Genomic DNA, 21,984 nt, shown 5'->3' with positions numbered 1-21,984 from the left:
GATGGGATACACCGTGAGTGCTAAGGGAACTGGCTGATGTTGTCATGAGATGAATGTCTATTATCTTTGAAAGTTCATGGCGATCAGGAGAGGTTCCTGATGACTGGGAGAAAGCAAAAGTTACTCCTACCTTCAAGAAGGGCAGGGTTGGAGAATCGGGAAAGTACAGGTCAGTCACCCTCACCTCAGTCCCTGGAAAGGCAATAAAGCAAATGTGTTCGGAAATGCTTTCCAGGATTGAGGGACAAGGTGATGATTAGGAGTAGTCAGCAGAGATTTATGGAGGGGGAGACGCGCCGAACTGACCTGAGAGCCTTCCACAATGAAGTGACTGGCTTGGTGGATGAGCAGAGCAGTGGATGTGGTTTGTCTTGACTTTAGTAAGGCTTCTGATGTCATATCCCATAACCTCCTCATAGGCAAGCTGATGAAGTATGGGCTAGCTAAATAGAACAGCAAGGTGGATTGAAAACTAGTTGAACTGCTAGGTCTCAAAAAGTGTCGTGATCTGTGGAACAAAGTCCATCTCAAGAGCAGTCATTAGTGGTGTTCCACTGGGTTCAAATACTGGGGCTAGTACTGTTCATTAGTGTTCTTCATTAGTGACATGCATGATAGAACAGAGTGCATGTTTGGCAGGTTTATCGGTGATGGAAGACTGGAAGGAGTAGTTAACAGACTGAATGGGTGTGCTGCCGTGCAGAGGGACTTCAGCAGGCTGGAGATCCAGGCCAACAGGAATCTCAGAAGGATCAGTAAAGGGAAGTGCAAAGTCCTGTCCCTGGAGGACAACCCAATGCACTAGTACACACTGAGGGCAGCAGGAAAGCAGCTTTTCAAGAAGGACCAGGGGATACTGGTGGACAAGTAGTTGGCCACAAACCAGCAGTGCGGCAAAGATGGCCAACAGCATCCTGGGATGTATTAAGAAGAGTGTTACCAGCTGGTCAAGAGGGTTGATCCTCCCCTCTTCTCAGTACCAGTGAGAACACATCATCTGGGGTGCTGTGTCCAGTCCTGGGGCCTGCAGTACAGAGAGACATGGACATACAGGAGTGAGTGCAGTGGAGGGCTACAAAGATGATCAAGGGATTGGAGCATCCAACATAGGAGAGGCTGAGAGAGCTGGGACTGTTTGGCTTAAAAGAGAGCAGGATCTGGGTCAGGGGGCGGGTTCTTATCAATGCGCATAAATATCTGATGGGAGGGAGTAAAGCAGACAGAGCCAGGCTCTTCTCAGTGATACCCAGTGAAAGGACGAGAGACAATGGGCACAAATTAAAATTCCATCTGAGCACAAAGAAACCCTGTTTCACTGTGAGGGTGATTGAACCCTGGAAGAGGTAGTCCAGAGATGTTATAGAGTCTCCATCCTTGGTGACAATTAGAAGATGTCTGGGCATGGCCCTGTGTGTGCTCTAGGGACATTGGACTAGACAATCTCAAGCCATCCCTTCCAACTTGAACTATTCTGTTTCTAATAACATCTTGTGCATATGATTTTTACATTTGCATATGCTTACAAGTGTAAGTTCTTAACAATTTTAGTGTTCAAATACTCTGTGAAGATGGAAGTTTTAAAATTTAACATGAACATATTTTCTTACTCTTCTGAACTTAAAACTAGATATTGTCTTTCAATATATATGTTTTCATAAATCAGGTTGCCATTTCATAAGGCTTATTATAATAGCACTTGTAAAGTGTGACTGTGTCCAAGTAGCACTATTGTAGTAACAGTCAAAATGTAACGCTGATGTAAACTAGTTTTCTGTCATTGCCTGTAATGTTTGTATGTTTTATTTAATCATGGCGACCATGTTGACTGACCTTTCAACTTTTCACCCTTTTCCTGAAAGGTTCCAACTAGTTGGAAACACACATGCATGCATGCACACACACAGGAATTTTTTTTGTCATTTCTTTTTATATGTTTTATATTGCATCTTTGCTTTCTAGTATGGATAATATTCTACTACGTTCTGTGTCTTTTCAAGTTTAGTTCATCCTGAATAATTCATTTACAGTACTACTTCCTTTATCTTTTCTTCATTTGTTTCTTTCTGTAAGTTACTGTATTTAAGATTCTTTTGTATCTATAAAGTTGAAGGAACTGTGTGTTATTTTATTTGAAGAAAGTGAGATTTTTCCAAACACACGTCATTGATTAAAACAAAACAAAAATGCAGCATGACCCCATCCAGATTCTATCAACTTTTCATTGTGTTTCAGTACTTCTGGAACTTTGTGTTGGTAGCTCAAAGCTTTACTTCCTTCTGAAAATAGTGTCCCCAATGAAGAAATTAAACAAATGGAAAATATTCTTCTCCTCTGTAAAATCAGAGATACTTTCTTTTTTTGTCTGAAATGTTTTTGGCTTTGAATTTTGTTTGGTGAGAAATGTGAGAATCATCTGAGATGCTCAGGAATATAAAACTGAATATTGGAGAATATTGATACAAATGCATTCTGTTTATAATGCATAAATGAATTTGATCATAGTTATAATCTGTCTGTTTTTTTTAAAATACATATATGTGTCATTCTTAAGAGCAATGAAATACAAGTTCATATTTACATACAGCTTATTTCCTTTGTGTTGGTAAGTTGCTTACAAGTACTGTCCAAAAATTGGTCATGTTGAGGTAGATAATCCTTGTTGTGGATGTGCCTATGAAATTATTTGATAGTGTTTTTGTAAATTGTTACAGGTGACAGAGGTTTCTCCTAATGTGACTAAAAGCAGTCAAGCAGAAAAAGAAGGTCGCGTGCACCAGTGTTTTGAGTGTAGTCAAACCTTTTCTTCAGCCACCATGTTGATGCACCATAGTAAAGAGGTTCATGGCAAGGAAAGAATACATGTTTGCCATGTCTGCAATAAAGCCTTTAAGCGGGCAACACATCTCAAGGTATTTGGTAATAACAGTTGATTGTTCTGTTAACTCCTTTTGTTTTGGACTTTTTGCGATATTAATGGAAGGTACCTATTATCTCTTTACCTTTCCTTTCCTTTTAACAGTGTGAGAGGTGTGCATCAGAGAGAGGGAGTCTAAGTGGTAATGTATACACAGATAGAGAACTCTCTCCTGGAGCATGGAGAGGCTTTTAATGCATATATTGACTACAGAATGAAAAATGTGAATGCCTGTCATGCAAATAATAGTGCCAGGAAAAGATTTTGCTTACTTTATTTGCTTATGTATGTCATCACTGCTAATCCTGATTTCCAGATAAGCTTTTGGAATCATAGGATGCTACCTACTTTGCGCTCTTATCATCTGATTTTTAGATGTTCTGCCTTGTGAGTACAAGTGACATCTGCAGAGGAACCATTTGTTTTAAAATATCCTCATATTATTGCTGTTGTCTAGTGATGTTTTCTCTGTAATTTTCTCTAGAATACAAAGAACCTGATACTTCCAAGTCTTTTAAAAAAAAATTAGTGGTGTGTTTAAGTTTTTAATTACATTATAAAATGTTCCTATTAGGAATATTGGGCTATACCAGATAAGTGATATGTCCAGGCCAGTATCCTGTCTCTGAGAGATACTACAAGGCAGTGATTTGAAGAAGTGCTTTATGAAAAGAGCAAACATACAACGTAACTTGCCCAGAATTTTGCCAGCTTCCCAGAATACATAGCAAGAAATTTCTGGAGCCAGAGGCAATGTCTTAATATTAAGTAGCTCTTAGAAGAGCTCTTCAATAGATATTCTCTCACTTTAGTATTATATTTTAAGGCAATATACCCTGTTTGTGAAATTCACCCCCTTGGACTGATCACGTGTGTCAACCAGACTGTTAGTCCTTGGGGAAACTGTCATAAAACGTGGTGTTGTGAAACTGTTAACCTCTGGTTTAGGAGAAGTTTTCCAGAGGAAAAAAGAAAAAGAAATAAATTATTGATACTTGTTTTCCTTAAATAATGATAACAAAACCCAAATATCAGTCTCTCTTCAGTTTGTTTTCTTAGAATTGACTGGTGTTATATTTTTTTTTTTCTTCATAATTAAACCTTCACTTCTATTATATACTTGGCCCAGGGTAAAGGTACGACAAGCTAACTTCCTACCCTGGTATGGCCCTCACATTATTACCCACATTGCTTTTTCATGTAGGCAGCAATGAAGTTGCAGTAAGTCCGAGGGCTGTCAAAAGAGACTTCAGGGCCTTGGCATGACTGGTTAAGAGATGAGGAGCACAAGTAGCGTTCTCCTCTATCTTTCTAGTTGCAGGGAATGATGAGGGAATAAACCCAGCAGATCAGTAACTGTCTCTGAGACGGGTGGCACCAGCCAGATTTTGGTTTTTTTGATCATGGGTCGGTCTACACGACACCAGGCCTGCTAGCAACAGATGGGGTACATCTGTTTCAAAGGGGGAAAAGGATCTTTGTGCAGGAGTTAGCAGGTTTCATTGAAAGAGCTTTAGACTAGATTTGGAGGGGATAAAACCAGACTTGCTAAAGATAAGCCTGAGGGTGGCATGCCAATGTTTGAAGCATGGTGTGCTAGCGAGGTCCTTTGGTCTGCTCCACAACATGCTGAATACACTGGAGCACTTTTGAAATGTCCGTGTACTAATGCACGAAGCACCCTAGCCATCCCAGTGGAAGTAGGGGATGGAGATCCATGCAGCAGCAAAGACGCAAAGGTTGTTGATGTGTTAGAAACCACAGAAGCGCCTCAGAACAGTCACATAGGGATTAGGGCTTCTCCTCCAAAAAAGGTGGCAGGATCAATAGCCCAATTGAAGTGCATCCACACCAATGCATGCAGGAGGAGCTGGAAGCCATTGTGCAGCTGGAAAACTATGATAATAGTCATGGAAACATGGTGGGATGACTCACACAACTGGAGTGCTGTGATGGATAGCTATAAACTCTTCAGAAGGGATAGGCAAGGAAGGAGAGGTGCTGGGGTAGCCCTATATGTTAGGGAGTGTTTTGATTGTCTAGAGCTTAATGATGGTGACGATAGGGTTGAGTGTTTATGGGTAAGAATCATGCGGAAGGCCAACAAAGCAGGTATCGTGGTGGGAGTCTGTTACAGACCACCTAACCAGGATGAAGTGACAGATGAAATATTCTATAAGCAGCTGGGAGGTCTCACAGTCGCTAGCCCTTGTTCTCGTGGCGGACTTCAACTTACCAGATGTCTGCTGGAAATACAATACAGCAGAGCGGGAACAGTCTAGGAGGTTCCTGGAGTGTGTGGAAGATAACTTCCTGACACAGCTGGTGAGTGAGCCAACTAGGGAAGGTGACCCGCTAGACCTGTTCTTCGTGAACAGAGAAGGACTTGCGGGTGATGTGATGGCTGGAGGTCATCTTGGGCATAGCAATCATTAAATGATGGAGTTTTCAATGCTTGGAGAAGTAAGGAGGGGTGTCAGCAGAACTTCTACCTTGGATTTCTGGAGGACAGACTTTGGCCTGTTTAGGAGCCTGGTTGACAGAGTCCCTTGGGAGGCAGTCCCGAAGGGCAAAGGAGTCCAGCAAGGCTGGACATTCTTCAAGAAGGAAATCTCAAAGGTGCAGGAGCAGGCCATACCCATGTACTGAAAGATAAGCTGGTGAGGAAGAAGTGTGGCCTGGCTGAACAGAGAGCTTTGGTTGGAACTCAGGAAAAAAAAAGAGAGTTTATGACCTATGGAAGAAGGGGCAGGCAACTCAGGAGGACTACAAAGATGTCGTGACATTATGCAGGGGGAAAATTAGAAGGGCCAAAGCCCAGCTAGGACTTAATCTGGCTACTGTGGTAAAAGAGAATAAAATATGTTTCTGTAAATACATTAGCAACAAAAGGAGGGCTAAGGAGAATCTCCATCCTTTATTGGATGCAGGGGGAAACATAGTGACAAAGGCTGAGGAAAAGGCTGAGGTACTTAATGTCTTCTTTGTCTCAGTCTTTAATAGTGAGACCGATTGTTCTCGGTACCCAACCCCCTGAGCTGGAAGACAGGGAAGCGGAGCAGAATAAAGCCCCCATAATCCAAGGTTAGCGACCTGCTACACCACATAGACACACACAAGTCCATGGGGCTGGATAGGATCCACCCAAAGGTACTGAGGGAGCTGGTGGAAGTTCTCACCAAGCCACTTTACATCATTTGTCAGCAGTCTTGGCTAACCAGGGAGGTCCCAGTTGACTGGAGGTTAGCAAATGTGATACCCATCTACAAGAAGGGCCGGAAGAAGGACACAGGGAACTACAGGCCTGTCAGTCTGACCTCGGTGCCGGGGAAGGTTATGGAGCAGGTCATCTTGAGTACCATCATGGAGCACATACAGGATAACCAAGTGATCAGACCCAGTCAGCATGGGTTTATGAAAGGCAGGTCCTGCTTGACTAACCTGATCTCCTCCTCCTCCTTCCTTGTCTACCTAGACTTTAGTAAAGCCTTTGACACCAGTTCTCCTGGAGAAACTGGCTGCTCATGGCTTGAACAGGTGTACTCTTCGCTGGATAAAAAACTGGCTGGATGGCCAAACCCAAAGAGTGGTGGTGAAAGGAGTTAAATCCAGTTGGCAGCCAGTCACAAGTGGTGTTCCCCAGGGCTCAGTACTGGGGCCAGTACTGTGTAATATCTTTATCAGTGATCTGGATGAGGGGATCGAGTGTACCCTCAGTAAGTTTGCAGATGACACCAAGTTGGGTGGGAGTGTTGATCTGCTTAAGGATAGGAAGGTTCTACAGAGGGATCTGGACGGGCTGGATCGATGGGCCGAGGCCAACTGTATGAGGTTCAACAAGGCTCAGTGCCGGGTCCTGCACTTGGGTCACAACAACCCCATGCAGCGCGACAGGCTTGGGGAAGAGGGGCTGGAAAGCGGCCCAGTGGAAAAGGACCTGGGGGTGTTGGTCGACAGCCAGCTGAATATGAGCTGGCAGTGTGCCCAGGTGGCCAAGAAGGCCAACGGCATCCTGGCCTGTATCAGAAATAGTGTGGCCAGCAGGAGCAGGGAGGTGATTGTTCCCCTGTACTCGGCACTGGTGAGGCCGCACCTCGAGTCCTGTGTTCAGTTTTGGGCCCCTCACTCCAAGACAGACATTGAGGTGCTGGAATGTGTCCAGAGAAGGGCAACCAAGGTGGTGAGGGGCCTGGAGCACAAGGCTTACGAGGAGCGGCTGAGGGACCTGGGGCTGTTTAGTCTAGAGAAAAGGAGGCTGAGGGGAGACCTGATCGCTCTCTACAGCTCCCCGAAAGGGGGTTGGAGCGAAGTGGGTGTTGGTCTCTTTTCCCAAGTAACAAGTGATAGGATGGGAGGAAATGGCCTCGAGTTGTGCCAGGGGAAGTTTAGGTCGGATATTAGGAAAAATTTCATCACTGAAAGGGTTGTCAGGCATTGGAACAGGCTGCCCAGGGAAGTGGTTGTGTCACCATCCCTGGAGGTATTTAAAAGATATGTAGATGTGGTGTTCAGGGACGTGGTTTAGTGGTGGACTTGGCAGTGTTAGGTTAATGGTTGAGCTCGATGATCTTAAGGGTCTTTTCTGACCTACATGATTCTATGATTCTATGAAGTTCCTCTGCAGAAACAAGATTTGAAAAAAATCTGCCGTTCAACTCAGAAAAAAACCTGCTTGTTAGATAAGGCTAGGGTAATGATAGAAAAACATTTATATTTGAAGGGTGACTTCTTGAATGGGTACTTTCTAATGTGAAAGACAGCCTTATTTGCTTTGTTTGGGATGCTTCTTTAAACTATGGCTTTATACCAGGAAACACTTCCTGCTCAGTGCAGTGGATCATTTTCAACCTTCAGATCCAAAGACAATCAGCGTTTGCAAAAGATCACATTTTGTTAGTTCCTAAGAAGGGAGGATAATGTTGCATGTATGTATAAAAATTGGAGAGTGAACCTCACCAGATGATGAGGAAGTTTCAACAGTTTCTTTTCCCATATACACATACAGACATACGCAAACCAGCAGAGTGACCAGCCAAGTTTTTGGAACATTTCATCAAAAATGCGGAAGTTTGCAGTTTGATACAACTGATCCCATGGAAGCACTATTACTCTTTGTCGACCAGCTTAACAGTTTGATCTATATCAGTCGAACTAGTGGGTATGAAAGCTGATACATGTTATTTCAGGAAGGTTTTCTCTGTATCCCGTACAAACCCAATCCAAGATTTCTGATGATGAAAGTCAAAATGAATCTCCAAATCATTGTTTTTCACTTTTGGTGAGGAGGAGAAGAGGATGTTTTAAACAGAAAGACAGTTTCATTTACTACTTGGTCATCATGTCCTAAAACAAATTCCACCTCTTCATCAAGGTGTTCCAGAACATCAGCTGTGAGCAATCTTTAACAGGAAGCTCAACAAAAATAAATGAAACCACAGCTTAGGGTTTTGGGAAAGGTTCGCTGTTCGGTGATCTCTTATTCAAGGTCTTCATTTTGTACTGATGGTGTTCTGGAGATTACAAAAAATGTTAAGAGCACTGCCAAACTTCAGGCCATCCAGAAAAAAACAGTAGGAGGTAAGGGTACCAATGTTTAGATGCCAGAACTTAACTGTATTTCTTTTTTTCCAAAGGCATCAGTACCAGCAATTTCACAATTATCCACAAGAAAACCTTTAGGGATTATGTACGAACGCCCCTACCAGTCACCCCACCCCCCGTGTCAAAAATTTTCAGTCCAGTGTCTTCAGTTCCTGTTCTGATGTTGGTGACTGTCCCAGTTTTACAGTTTCAGAGAGGAGAATCTGAAGACATGTGCAGTGATTAAACTGTCCAATTCCATATCATTAGATAGTGGCAATACCTGCAAGGTGACTGTGGAGAGTAAACAAAGAACAGACATCAGTCGAAGATGAAAATAGAATGAGGTCGTGATCTTATTAAAACAATGGAATGAAACAAACTTTTTATTGCCATACTTTCAGAGGTGGTTACAATTAATGTTTCAAGATAGGTCGGGCATGAGAGTTGCATATCAATGCATGAGCAGGCGGGTAAAGGGCCATTTCAAAGAAGGTTTGCTAATTCTTATTTTCTCATTAGGTAATGCTCGTTTGAGACCCCAAGGTAATTCCTATCTGAAAAATAAGAGAATTACACAAATAAACTTGTAAAATAGCATATGAACAATCAAAGAAATACTAAGTATGTCTATAAAGAAGTGCTTGCACTTCAGAGCATTGTATTCCCATGAACTATTTTCAAAAGCATATATTTTACAGGAAAAGTATAAGGGATTGGCAGATCAGTGGAACAGAACTGCATCACAAACTGTTTCTTCAGAGAAAGGTGACGGAGAAAGGTTTATGGCAGCTATCTGGATGCTCTCCTGTTTGCTTTCAAGTAGAAAACGGGGAACTGGGGGTTGTTGGGGTTTAGGGGTTGGGGGTTTTTTTTATTGTTTTGGGTTGGGTTTTTTTTTGTGGCAGACAGAAAGAAGCAGCCAGCTTCAGATAATTTTTCTGGAGTAGGTCATACTGTGCTTCCACTGTTTCAATGCTTCAGGAGGTAATGAACAAGATGAAGATGAAGAAAATACTGTGCTTTTAACTAAGCTGTGGTTTATGAATCTCCTGTGATTTTTCTGAGACGACCTTTTATTATTTCCCTATAATACTATATTATTATAATTACTGTGATGATAATATTCTTCCCTGTAACTGTCTTACTGATTTTCCAGTGAAAACAAATTCTGCAGACACAATTTACTTCAGTTCATGGAGTGAGGAATAGGACTTCATAGACCTCAAGAAGGCTTATTCTTTAGGTCTAGTAAAGACTAATTAATAGTCTAGTCTGTAATAGACTAGAAAAGAGTATCCACACACATTTTAGAAAGTGGACAAGTACTCACAGTACTGTTTCACATACAGTTCTTGATTAGATTTTTAAATTAAATATGTTTGTATTTGCTTTCTTTTGTAATCTGAATTGTATCTTGGTAGTAATAAAGATTTTTAAATTAAAAAGTTAATAGCTAAGATACTCCTTTAGATTTGCAAAACTTCTGGGTCCAGCATCAGTGAATTAAAAACACTGAAGTTAGAACTGTTATTAATGCTTCCTCATAAAGATAAAATGTGTCATACCCTCATTCTGCTTTCTTACTTGTAAGGACCTTAGTGATTTTTATTTTTTTTTAAATTAATTTAAGAGTTCATTGTGAAGTGGTTCTATTTGCACGTTGACATTGTGCAGCTGCATGTCTGTGTGTTGTGATAGTTTCCCCTGTGAGGCCTGTCCAGTTTTACAATGATACTCAGGTGCTGAGTAGGAATACTTATGTATCGGGCAAGGGGGGAGATGGGTATTGTACAGGGGAGGGAAAAAATCCAATATTAACTTACAATGTCCAGTTGTCCAAAATTCATGTTTGTAAGTGAACAAACCATTTCAAGAGCTCTGGTTTGTTTTTTTGGTTTTTGTTTGTGGGTTTTTTTTTATTTATTTTGCTACAGTTAATTAGTGAAGAGACTAATGTATGCAAAAAAAAGCAATGCACAGTTATTGACAGAGGTTTTCAGAAATGTAAAGATACTGATGCATCAGCCTTACAAAGAGTTGATATACAAAAACGCTCTCTCATTTAAAAGGGAAAAAAAAATAATGCAAGCTTCCATCTTCTTCCAGCTTGTCTGCTGATGCCTTAAGATCCTCTGTTTTTGTCTTTAAAGTGTGAATATATTTCTACATTAAATACTGAAGTTTTTTTAAATGGTAAATGGCCTGAAATGTTATTTTTTTCTGTACTGGCTTAGGAACACATGCAAACCCATCAGGCTGGACCTTCACTGAGTTCCCAGAAGCCTAGAGTGTTTAAGTGTGATACTTGTGAAAAAGCTTTCGCTAAGCCAAGTCAGCTGGAGAGACACAGTCGCATTCACACAGGTAACGCCAGAAGTTATTTTTATCTTGCAAGATTTTCTCATTAATATGTGGGTGTTGTATTTGGAATCCTTGATCATGGTTTCAGGTAACTGCATTTAAATATCAACTTAAGCTTAAAAAAAAAACCAAAGTAAATATCTAACCCAAAGAGTTTAGAAATTAAAATGAGGAACAGCAGACTTGAAATCTTAGAAACTGTAGCCAGAACATCATGCTTCACTAAGCTTCCCTATTTTTGGGGACTGGCAGTACTGCAACAGTAATGTGAATGCATGAGCTTGTATCTAGAAGTTCGTCAGTCTCTGAAACAGATTAATAAAAGCATATTTTAAAGCATTGTTTAAAGTGGTGTATATGATCATCTTCAAGCATATAGGAGAATGTGGAAATGAGTGGGTGTGCTCAGTGACCTTAAATAAGGGACAGTCTTGACTGCTGATACAGCTGTATGCAATGCTTGATTGTCATTGAATCACTTAGTTCATCCGTTTCTAATGCCATTGGTTTTAATTTGTGTTCTTCTCTGCTTAATTATATTCTTCAACTGTTACTCTATAAAAAGACTACTGATTTCTCTTAGGGAGCACGCATTTTCTGTGATAGAAGTGCTTTTCAGATTGCAGTTTCTGCCCTGCTACAAGTTGAAAGCTGTACATCGGATAGCCCAACTGCCTTCTCCTTCACCTTCTGTATCTTAAGAGTAATGTTCTTAAGAACATGAGTTCTAAATATAGGAGTCAGTTCTCCAAAACAACTGCTCTCTTCTCCATACCACTGCTACCAATAAAGAGCTGTCATGGCTGCTAGAGTTAAAAAAGACAGGGGAAGGTTGTCTGTGTTGCTGCTAAGCTGGAGGGAACCAGGGAATTTGAGACTGGATGTGCTATAGTGTAAGAAGAGTCCCACAAAAGGATAATTCTCTTTCTTTCTGTAAGTCAGCCAGAGCTTTTTCTTTCCCCAATATCAGCTTCTGGTGGTTAGCTTTTGGCTGGTCTTTGTGCATTTAAAGGAAAGTTCCTAATCTCTTCCTTTAAATTATCTTGTTAACCTGGTCGTTTTTCCTTGGTTAGCATCACTTGTCCATCTTATGACATGTAATTAGAGTTCCATCTTTGAACGGACCTTCACTTTGCACCTTCAGATTCAATCTTGCAGGTTTTGGTATTGCATCTTTGAAGTATAGACTTGCCTCTATATCCAAGTGTGTTGTGCATGCTCTCATTTCATGCATCAAAACTTTCTTTTCTCTGGTTTTGACAAACACAGTCTTATATAAACACACACACTCTCACGTGCATTCTACCATGCTGTTCCAAATGTTTGGAAGGGATGTAAATGTTTATTCGGTAGTATCTTTGATTTCTTCTTGTGTGTCTCTATGATAGCTGATAGGCTGTTGATGTCTTGGGACCACTGCCAATATTGATAATTTACATTATGTAAATGTGTCCTTACATACCTGTCTATCTGTTAATTTCTTTTCTCTTACATTATGTTTATGGCAAGTTCTTAAAGGTAAGGTCTGTCTCTTCGCTCTTTTTTCATGAAGGAGTTAATGTGGTGGAGTTTCAGTCTATGTCTAAGTGATGTTACGAACAATAAATGTGATATTATGAATAATAAATGATAAAAGGGTTTCCAGGGAAGACAAAGGAAAAAAATAAAAGTAGATGAAGCTGAAAACGTGTTAAGATTGCCACGGTCTAGGAAACTGCTTTAACTTCCCATATAGCAGTGGCTATATAAAATAGTCATTGGTATGCAATGAATGACTGTGTCTTCCATTACGGTTAAATTAGTTCATACTTACCATTGCACATAAGCAGATACTGAGACATAACTAGTTAAGACAAGGTCATACTTTTTCCATCTGTGCTTTCTTGCTGGCTTTTGCAGTATTTCATAAGGTTTGTAAAGAAATTGATGTAGTCAGTTACTTTTTTTTACCATGGGAAAAAAGAAGAATTGGAGAATAATTATTCAGTGATTCCAAATGTTTGTGGATAAATTGGGTCAGGGCTATACAATGTGCAGCCTACTGTGGCATTTTTTATTTGTTTTGGTAAAATGAGTTGGCTCATTTCAGTTGCCTAATTCAGCACATGGTTCATATACTGTCAAAGGTAAAGTAGGGGCAGTAATTGCAAGAGCTGTTGCAGCTCATTTACACATGAGTGTTTGAGCTTTGAGGTCGTAGGGTTTGCTAGGCAGCCGAAAGCCAGAGAGGTCCCATGTCCTGGCCCTGACTTTTTTTTCACATTTTATTCAGTTGCTGAGAACTCTCTAGCAGAAAAGGATAAGGAGGTTGGATAGAGAGGATTCATGAACTTGGCGAATTTGTGGTTTGAGTTTTTTTGCTAAGGAAATCCTGAGATTTGGGAACCCTAAAAGCAGGTTTAGGGATGGTGCAATGGGAAGACATGGAGAGATAGGGGAGGTACTGGGCATGATGAAGAATGTGGGTGATCATTGAGCTGGGAAGGGATGAGATCCTTATGTATCAAGTTGTGAAATACTGCAGTGTGGGTGGTATGTATTGATTATGGCGACAAGAGAGTATTGTAACAGGAGGGGAAGGTTTTAGTGCAAGTATGATAGGATAGACTTTAATAGTAGTGGGCTGGGTCACCCACTTTTCAGCAAAACTTAACTTCTGGAGGATAAGCAACAACTCTTGATAAGGGTAATGGGCATTTGCAGCCATTTGTCAGCTAGCAGCTTTCATTGCTGATCAATTACTGTTAGTTGCAATAACCATACTATGAGTGTGTATAAGCATGTTTTATAAGGGGTGTTCGTACCAAATGGTTGAAGGTGGTTTCTCATCTGAGTATGGGAGGAAACTTTGATCTGATCTATTAGAGCTGTTTTTATGTGTTAGGGGTCTCTGCTGGCCCTGTGTATTCTCATCTAATGGGTTGACTGTTTATGCTTCTTTTCCCGCCTGCCCCAAGAGAAATGGTGACTCCTTTTCCTGAGAGTAAAATAAAGAAGGGGAACAGAGCTGCTTTGTGCTTACTGTGGTAGAGTGGAACATTCTGGTTATACTGGGGGCAGGAAAAGAGAGGCAAGAGTTACAATCCAAGGAGATTAAAAGTCTTCAGAATGCCCCAATAATTTGCTTTCTGCATAAGTGACTTAAATAATACAGACTTTAAAAAAAGGCAGTGCTCTAATTAAGAGGTTCACAAAATCTGAAAGCAGGAAAGAAGGCCAGTTTCCCTTTTCCCTGATTTGATTTATGCTGCCCATTGTAATAGACACAGAGCCCTTCAGGAAGGCTGGGAATAGAATAGATTGCCTTTATGCATCTGTTTCTCATAAATCTGCACTATCATAGGAAAAATTCTTTCTATTTTGGAAAGACTTGTAATTTACTCAGTAAATCCTCAGATATTTTGGGGTTTCTTGTACTTGGGTGCTTATGTGCTAGGAATGCCCACAAACTGTAACAGTCCTTGCTAAATTCATTTTTATATTACTGTTGTTGAAAGAGCAAGTCAATCCACATGACAGTCATTCTTTCAGAAAAGAATGTTCTTTTAAAAATCCCTTAAGACCGAAAGAGTGAAAACATGCTGCACAGAAGTTTTTAGATGGGTGCTCTTACATAAACTGCAGTAGGAAAGGCTCATGTAAGTCTATAAACTGATTTGCCTTCCTAAAGGTATGATCCTTGTCTGTGAGAAAGTGTTTGTGATTTCTATCTTGATTAAACATTTTTTAATGATTTCTAATGGGCAATACCTACTGAATCAGTGGCCAGAAGGAAAACACACATTATTTCTCTGAATAGCTCTAAATATCTTGTACATTCGGATTTATCAGTGAAGAGCAGTTTGGAGAAATGTTGCTGAAATTAGAGGGAAGCAGATGCTTCCAGTTCTGCCAAAAAGCCATGTGGTAATACATTCCACACCACCAAAAAGGCTGTTCATCTTAACAGAACAGAAAACCTGGAGTCAAAAGTATCTGAGGAAACCTAGATTTCACTTCAAACTAGTGAAATCATTGTTAACAAAACTAGAACACTTCTGTGATTTAAAGGACCTTTCGTTGATTGTTTGAGAAGTTGGATTTAGCGTGGAGGCTACAGTGCATCTGGGGACACTAACATACAGGTAATGAAGGAAGAGAGAAATTGGTCCTTTAAGGAAAATTGTGGAAAAGTATTTATACTCCTGCTTGTGCTTTATTGTGCTAACTAATAACAAACCATATTTGTAAGTTCAGAAAGTGCTTTTAGAAGTCCTTAATGACATACAGCAGTGTGTCTTGTGTTGATGTCGGAGGATGTGGTGTTGAGTGCTGAGGCAAAGGTCTGGTTTTGCAAAGTAGGTGTTGTAAAAATTTTTAAATATTTTTATAATGAATATTTTCTTTGATAACATATGGGAATCACTAGTAGCTATCGATATAGGAGGTCACAGGTCCCATGTAGAATTACCAGAACTTTTTTTTAACGTATTTGACTTTCTAGTTTCTTAGAGATATCAGCTTTGTTAATTCTAGAATATTGCTTTATCTACCTTATTCTAAATGATGTAAAAAGGTGATGGTTCCCCTGAGTACAGAAAAGTCAAACTGTTGAAAACTGATTTTTTGCACCTCTTAAATAATTTACTTAGATAATAAATTGGATAGGAGAGATAACATCAGTGATTTAGGACTTATGTAAATACTCTGACATTTAATTTGCGATGTTTTGCTGATTATATGGAGTCATAGCACTGTTTTGAGAAAGTCTCAAGGAAAAAGATCATGACTACTTAATTGCTAGGTCATCTTGATGATTTTTACTGAATTCTGAACTGTATTTTTATGTTGAAATGAGAAATTATTAAATACCTTTTTCTCTTTTATAAGGGGAACGGCCATTTCAGTGTACACTATGTGAAAAGGCTTTTAACCAGAAGAGTGCTCTTCAAGTCCACATGAAAAAGCACACAGGAGAGAGGCCTTATAAATGTGATTACTGTGCAATGGGATTTACACAGAAAAGCAATATGAAACTGCATATGAAACGGGCTCATGGTTACACTGGTATGTAGCATAATGATAGTAATGGTGAGTGCAGAAAGCCATATGCTTTACTAGGAGAGCAAAAAACATATCCCTTAAGTTACTGAGGAATTAGGCACTAATAGCCAAACCTAGAGTTGATGACCTAGTAGTTGCACATGCAACCCAAAAAGCAGGTTGAAACAGAGACTGGTTACTACTTATGGCTCCTTGTTTTTTACGTGGAGCTCTGTAGTACAGAAATACAAAGTTCAAAAACTATTACAGGAAAATGATCTATTATTTTAGATTTTTTTAAAAATTTTTCAAAGAGCATCTAATGAATTTACAGAATCTGAAGTAGTTATGTAGTACCTTTCCCAGCATGATTCCTTTATTCCTAAGTGCTATATTTGCATTTTTCTACACTATACATCAAATCATACTCACTCATCTTTTTCTCTTGTACTTCGGTAGGTCCTGTACAAGAGCCTACTAGTCATCAAGAACAAGAAGGGGAAGATATTAGTCGTGCTCTGAATTTAGAAGAAGTGGTACAAGAATCTTCAAATGAATGGCAAAGTATAGGCAGTGTTTTTCGATGACACCTTAAAGTTTGAAAGCTAAAAATGTTTCTGGGACTCGAATTTCTTGAAACAAGTTTTCAGAAAAGTAACAGATGGATTTTACAGTTACAGCTTCAAGCATTGAAAATATTAACATAAGAATAATATATTATAGTTTTTTTAATTATTTACAAGAATTACCTAAAAGCATCATTCTTTTTTAAGCTTGTAGAAGAATATTGGGAAAACATCATTTAATCTGTGCTAAGTTGTCTGTGAATCAATGAACTCAGGTAATACTGTATACAGTTTCATCTTCTAATTCACAGCCAGTATATCAATTTGAAAAATAAACTGGAACTTTATATCAGAATAGAATGATTCCCATTTTTAAAGGAGGTGAAGAATAACTTCGTGGGAAAACCATGAAACTGTTGGTCAGCTTTCTTTTTTACATGTTTAAAAAAATAATTGAGGTTGGAAACAAAATGTTACAGAGGAGATGCATGCAGTATAAAATAGTTTTGGTGGTTTTTTTGGTTTTTTGGGTTTTTTTTACAAGGCACAGGAGAACTCTATTTCTGTTTTAAGCTTTTTTTAGTACATTTTGAGAATTTGTTGAAAAAAATAAAATGCCATGAACTTAATGGCTTTTCTTGAGTTAAACTCTTGAGAGGGAGCATGTTCATTTCCATTCCAACCGCAGAGGCAGTTAGTTGTTAGTTTTTACATTAAAAGTCTGAGGTTTTAAACTCGGCAATAATTATTTAAAGAGAATCCAAACTAGAAGAGGTTCCAATGAAAGCCTCTTCTTTATGTTTGCTGTTTTGGATCAGCAGGTACATATCTTAGTATCTGTGGAAAACACAGCCATATACTAAATCTGGGAAGTAAACATACACTTTTGTGTTAGCAGTGAGAAAGTTAGATGCACGCTAGGTCACCTATGTTATACAATATTCCCCAGTGCTGTAAACAGTTATCATTTCAAATCTGTAAATTCCTCATTATTTTCTTTGTGAATTTTGGAAATATGTTACTTTTATTTGTTGTTGTTTAAGTCATTGTTTCAGAAAAACTACCTAGTTGACTAAGTAATGCTTTGAAAGGTGCCACTTGTTAAGTATATTCATAACAAAGAAACACTGGAGTAAAAACATAGTCATCTTTTAGACATTCCAAAGACAGAAGCTCTTTTCTTATTTTTACCTTGTTCTTTTGAATTTTATTTATATGTTACATATATATAGATATATATATATGTGTGCTTGTATGTATATATATATTTAAAGTTATATGAGCCTCTGTGTGGCCGATCAGTATATTTTGTAAATACTAAACCCAGTTGCAGGAAGTTCATCTTTTCGGTTTGCCACAAGTACTTCTAGATCAGTGGTGGATTTGTTGTACTATAATACAGAGCTGGATTTTAATTTACCTTCTGAAAGATAATTGCTCTCAGATCCAAAAAGCCCATTTCTGTAAATATTGTCTATACTTTCTCTATGATACAAACTAGTTATTTCAGATTGCTGAAGCAAGAAATCACTGTTGGTTTTGATAGGGCATCTCTTAATTCTTTTGTTAACTCTTTGGCATATGTATATAAGTAATATAGTTGGTGACATGAAAATAACACTTTTGTTATGTGGAATATTTAATTCAGAAACATGTTAAATAATACTACTTTTTTCCAAATCCTGTTTCGTGTATTTTTTAAGCATTTGATTATGTATTCTAGGAGATTCTAAAAACTCCATTTACTGGAAGCGTGTGTCTCAATATTCTATGTAAAGAATGTAGGTGAAGTTCTTCCAGCAGTGCCTTTCCTTCCAGACAGCCTATTAGTGTTTCGGGTGTTTAAGAAAGACATTATTTTTTTACAGTTGTCTGAAGGCATACTGGCCCCATGGCATAGTGCCCTGTTTATCTGTAATAATATAGTAAAATGTGTTTTGTTGCATGTACCACATGTAAAACTTTTTCCCTGTTGTTTCAGAGAATACTGTATAAATATACCACCAAATTTGTTGGAGTTGCTTTATGGCATAGGGGATGGCACTTTCCAGAGGTTGCCAAATCCAATTTGACAGAAGATGATTTACAGCTGGTCAGATCCAGATGCAAATCCATCCTTCGTAATGGGAGCGTGATTCCTAAATGCTTGAAAGCATTCAGTCTGCTCTAGCTGCGATTGCTTTGCCAGCAAGTAAAAACCGGTAGTGGTTGGTAGTTGGTGAGCATGTGCTAAAAGCAGGTCTTGTGAGTAAAAAGATGCTGGTTTTAAATGGTCACTTCTCAAAGAGTTATGTCTTGAGTAGAGACAGTAAGTCTTGGAAGTGTTAAATAAGCAGTGTGAGTTACGGAGTCAGCTGACATTTTTCCTGAATTCAGTTTGTTACTGCTCCAGCACTTGGAATCCTGTCAGTTACAGTAAACAGACTTTTAAAAAAACCTTTTTTGTAACATGGTATTTCATTTCCTTCCCTGCATTCTCCTCCCCCATGTGCTTCAAGAATTCCCTCCTGAGTATCCTTACACAGAGGTTTTCATAGCCCAGGTTTGTTGGTAAGATTGAGTTGGAGGTTTTCAAAGCAGTGTTTCTGTTGATGTTCAGTACAAATACAGACAGTGTAACCAATATGTTGATATTTCAAAAAGCACTGTTGAAGCAGATGCATTTTTTTAAAAAGCAGAAAGAACTCTTGTTCTAAGGCATGTTTGAAGAGTCACATTGTATAGTGGGTAAGTGAATAGTGCTTAGGAATGTCTCTGTTCTTTCTGGTTTGATGCAGTAGTAGGCTTATGCTAGCCTCAGGCTTTTTGGTTTGTGTCTGCTCAAGTATTTCTTCTGGTCTCTGTCCATTCCTTCAGTACAAGAGGTGACACATTCCTCATACTGCTTACGCGTTCTTGTTTCAGGAAAAATCTTTTGCTTACAAATTAAATAGCCGTTTAAACTGCTGTTGTTCAGCAAAACTGCTAGTGAGTAACGAAAACAATAAATTTCAGTCTTAAGTTTTAATCTCTTTCAAGAGACTTGTGTTGGTAAAATAATGCTTTAAAGTACCGTACCTTTTCTTCTGTAGAAAGTAAATCCAAAAAAGCCACCTCCAGCCTCTGGAAAAGATGACTGAGAGGAAAGCAGAGTGACGAAGGCAGGGAAGAAGCTTTGGATAAGTTCTGTAGTTCTACAGTGTAGTATTTTGGAAGATGTATTTCTCAATTTTTTTAACCTTAAATAATCCTTCCCATTTTTGAAGGCTGCTTTAAAAAACAACTTGATTTTCACATGCTGCCTTCAAAGAAGATACTTTGTGCTTTACTTGTTTAGGAAGGGTGGGATTTCATTGCCTGTACGTAGGCATTTTATGCCTTGCGATAGCCCCTGGCCTTTAGCTGCCACTCCACAAAGACACTGGCCTCCCATAAATCCTGTGTCATATTGTCAGCCCTGTGGGCCATGCTAAGTCACCAGCAATGTCACTAGAAGCCTTTGTGCAAGCAACTGGGTCCTGGGTCCCAAAGTGTAATTTTCTAGTATCTGAACATTATTCATAAATTGTGGAAAAAAAACCCACAGAAATTCATATATATGATCTTCTCCGTTGTAAAAGACAAAACCGGTCCAAGTTTCGTTTCAAGTTGATTACTTTATTTCAATAATGAATATTTTTAAAAGCTGTGTTCCTATAAGAACAATACGTATTCAAATTAAATCAACTATTATGTTGCAAGGTATACATCTGAATGAAGCTACAATAGAAAAATACACATAGCAACCAATGTAGGTAATAGAGATGTAATATGTGTGTGTATGCTTAATAATTTTGGTGGTTTTGTTTTCTTTAGTCTCTCTGTATTTTCTGTTCTCTCATCTTTCATTGCTTCGTATTAATGGACACTGATTTAAACCTACAATAATAGATTTAGATGTGAAATGTAATTAACATACATATTTATAGGTAACTTTTACTGGGCACTTATTAGGAATGCAGTTTCAACCTGGGAAGCATTAACTGTACTCTACAATGCATAGGCTAAAACTAAAAAAATAAAATAATTAATCAGACACTTAGATGACAGGTTGAAGAAATGGCAAAATGGTAAGTTTAAGTAATAAAACAGTGCAATTCAGAAGAGCCTTTTATTTCCCTAAGTGTGGTTGGAAATACCATTGCCACACATTCATTTTAGTAATTTGTGAACAATTAATATCTAAATCTAACTCAACTATAATTTATTTCTATAAGGCAACTACAGTACAACAGTTAAATGTTCACAGTAGTTTACTATGAGTTTGCTTTGGTGCACTGCCCTTAATAGGCATCCAGATGTTACTCGGGCAAAAGATTAGCTGATCAATACGACACTGCTGCAATACCAAGAGAAAGATTTGAAATTCTAACATGAGATGTGCAGGACTATCTGAGATACCAGTACTGAAGGGCTCTCTTTCAGAAATTAGACTTACTTGTTTATATATTCATTTACTTATTTATTGTACTGCAAAGTTAATGCTGTTGCAGCAGAGTTTGAGTGAAGCACCAGTGACGTCCAGTGGTCACTTGTGCAATCTTAAGATGTTTCTTCTCTGGGAATATCCCTTGTTGCTTAACATTAGTCTAACTCAAATTTGAAATCCTCTTTCTCTCCCTCATCTGCTCTTAATTCTAATGGTTTGGATGCGATGAGCAATTCATGGTATGGAAAGAATTTCCTTATTACTATTGCTCTGCATCGTATTGATTCTACAACATCTGCCCCCTCCCACACTTCACATGCCTTGAACTCCCAATGTTTGGTAAACCTTTCCATGACTGCCTAATCCTGTTATGAAAATAAATTATTCTGTGAGTGAGAGAAGGAAGATTAAAACAAAACAAAAAAAACCAAATCAAAAAAAATACTTGGATAAACAGTCCTTACAACTTCTGCACATGGTGGATTTTTTTTTTTTAACAGCAGTGTCTCAGAATCATTAACAGCAGTGCTCGGTATCCAAGACATTAGCTCTTTATTTGTAATTCTGATGTTCACTAAAACGAAACCAGAAGACTTGAGCTCAGATTAGATGCTTGGGAGAAATAATGAAGTCCAGCATACAGTTAGGGCATCCTGAAGAAGAATGAGTAAAGTCAGAGATCTTGTTACTTCACATAAAATAAGGAAAACATCTAGTAAAGCTACTTTTTGTGTTCCTTTCATTCAACTGTTGGTCAGGGATTGCCAATAGAAGTTTGTATCATCTACTGCATGCAGAACCTAATTGGCATTAAGTAATGGATTGCATCTATCTAGGTAATTGTTGCAGTTGTTGTTAATTTTAAGGCAGTTACATTATGAAGCAGAGTACGTGATCCTTAGATGGCATCTTAGAGCTTCAGCGCCTTGCAACTGGTGAACCAGACCGTGATCCAGGTCGGGACCCAGAGCCTCCCTGTGGAGGGAAGAACAGAGTTAAGTTAATTAAAAGGTACCGTATATTTGGGGCTATAAATTGAAAAGCATCAATCTGTAGTACAACAAAATTTTAAATAGCATGTAATGAAAATG

The 21,984-nt window shown here is 38.8% G+C and overlaps 2 protein-coding genes across 6 annotated transcripts in view; one reads left to right on the top strand and one right to left on the bottom strand.

Moving 5' to 3' along the window:
- ZNF236 (zinc finger protein 236) overlaps nucleotides 1–20,491 on the top strand; it is a 100,801-nt gene extending 80,310 nt beyond the window's left edge. For all 4 annotated transcript variants that reach the window (XM_069778845.1, XM_069778846.1, XM_069778844.1 and 1 more), the window contains 4 exons: nucleotides 2,712–2,909; nucleotides 10,732–10,861; nucleotides 15,728–15,904; nucleotides 16,340–20,491. In XM_069778845.1, the coding sequence (XP_069634946.1) occupies nucleotides 2,712–2,909; nucleotides 10,732–10,861; nucleotides 15,728–15,904; nucleotides 16,340–16,467 (633 nt within the window). In that variant the 3' untranslated portion in view covers nucleotides 16,468–20,491. The remainder of the gene's footprint in view (nucleotides 1–2,711; nucleotides 2,910–10,731; nucleotides 10,862–15,727; nucleotides 15,905–16,339) is intronic.
- MBP (myelin basic protein) overlaps nucleotides 20,062–21,984 on the bottom strand; it is a 94,623-nt gene continuing 92,700 nt past the window's right edge. For both annotated transcript variants that reach the window (XM_009919058.2, XM_069778847.1), the window contains one exon: nucleotides 20,062–21,868. In XM_009919058.2, the coding sequence (XP_009917360.1) occupies nucleotides 21,812–21,868 (57 nt within the window). In that variant the 3' untranslated portion in view covers nucleotides 20,062–21,811. The remainder of the gene's footprint in view (nucleotides 21,869–21,984) is intronic.

This window comes from Haliaeetus albicilla, chromosome 3, assembly GCF_947461875.1.
Source record: "Haliaeetus albicilla chromosome 3, bHalAlb1.1, whole genome shotgun sequence".
Classification (NCBI taxonomy): Eukaryota; Metazoa; Chordata; class Aves; order Accipitriformes; family Accipitridae; genus Haliaeetus; species Haliaeetus albicilla.
The sequence above is the reverse complement of the archived record's forward strand: the minus strand, read 5'-3'. Positions and strand labels throughout refer to the sequence as shown.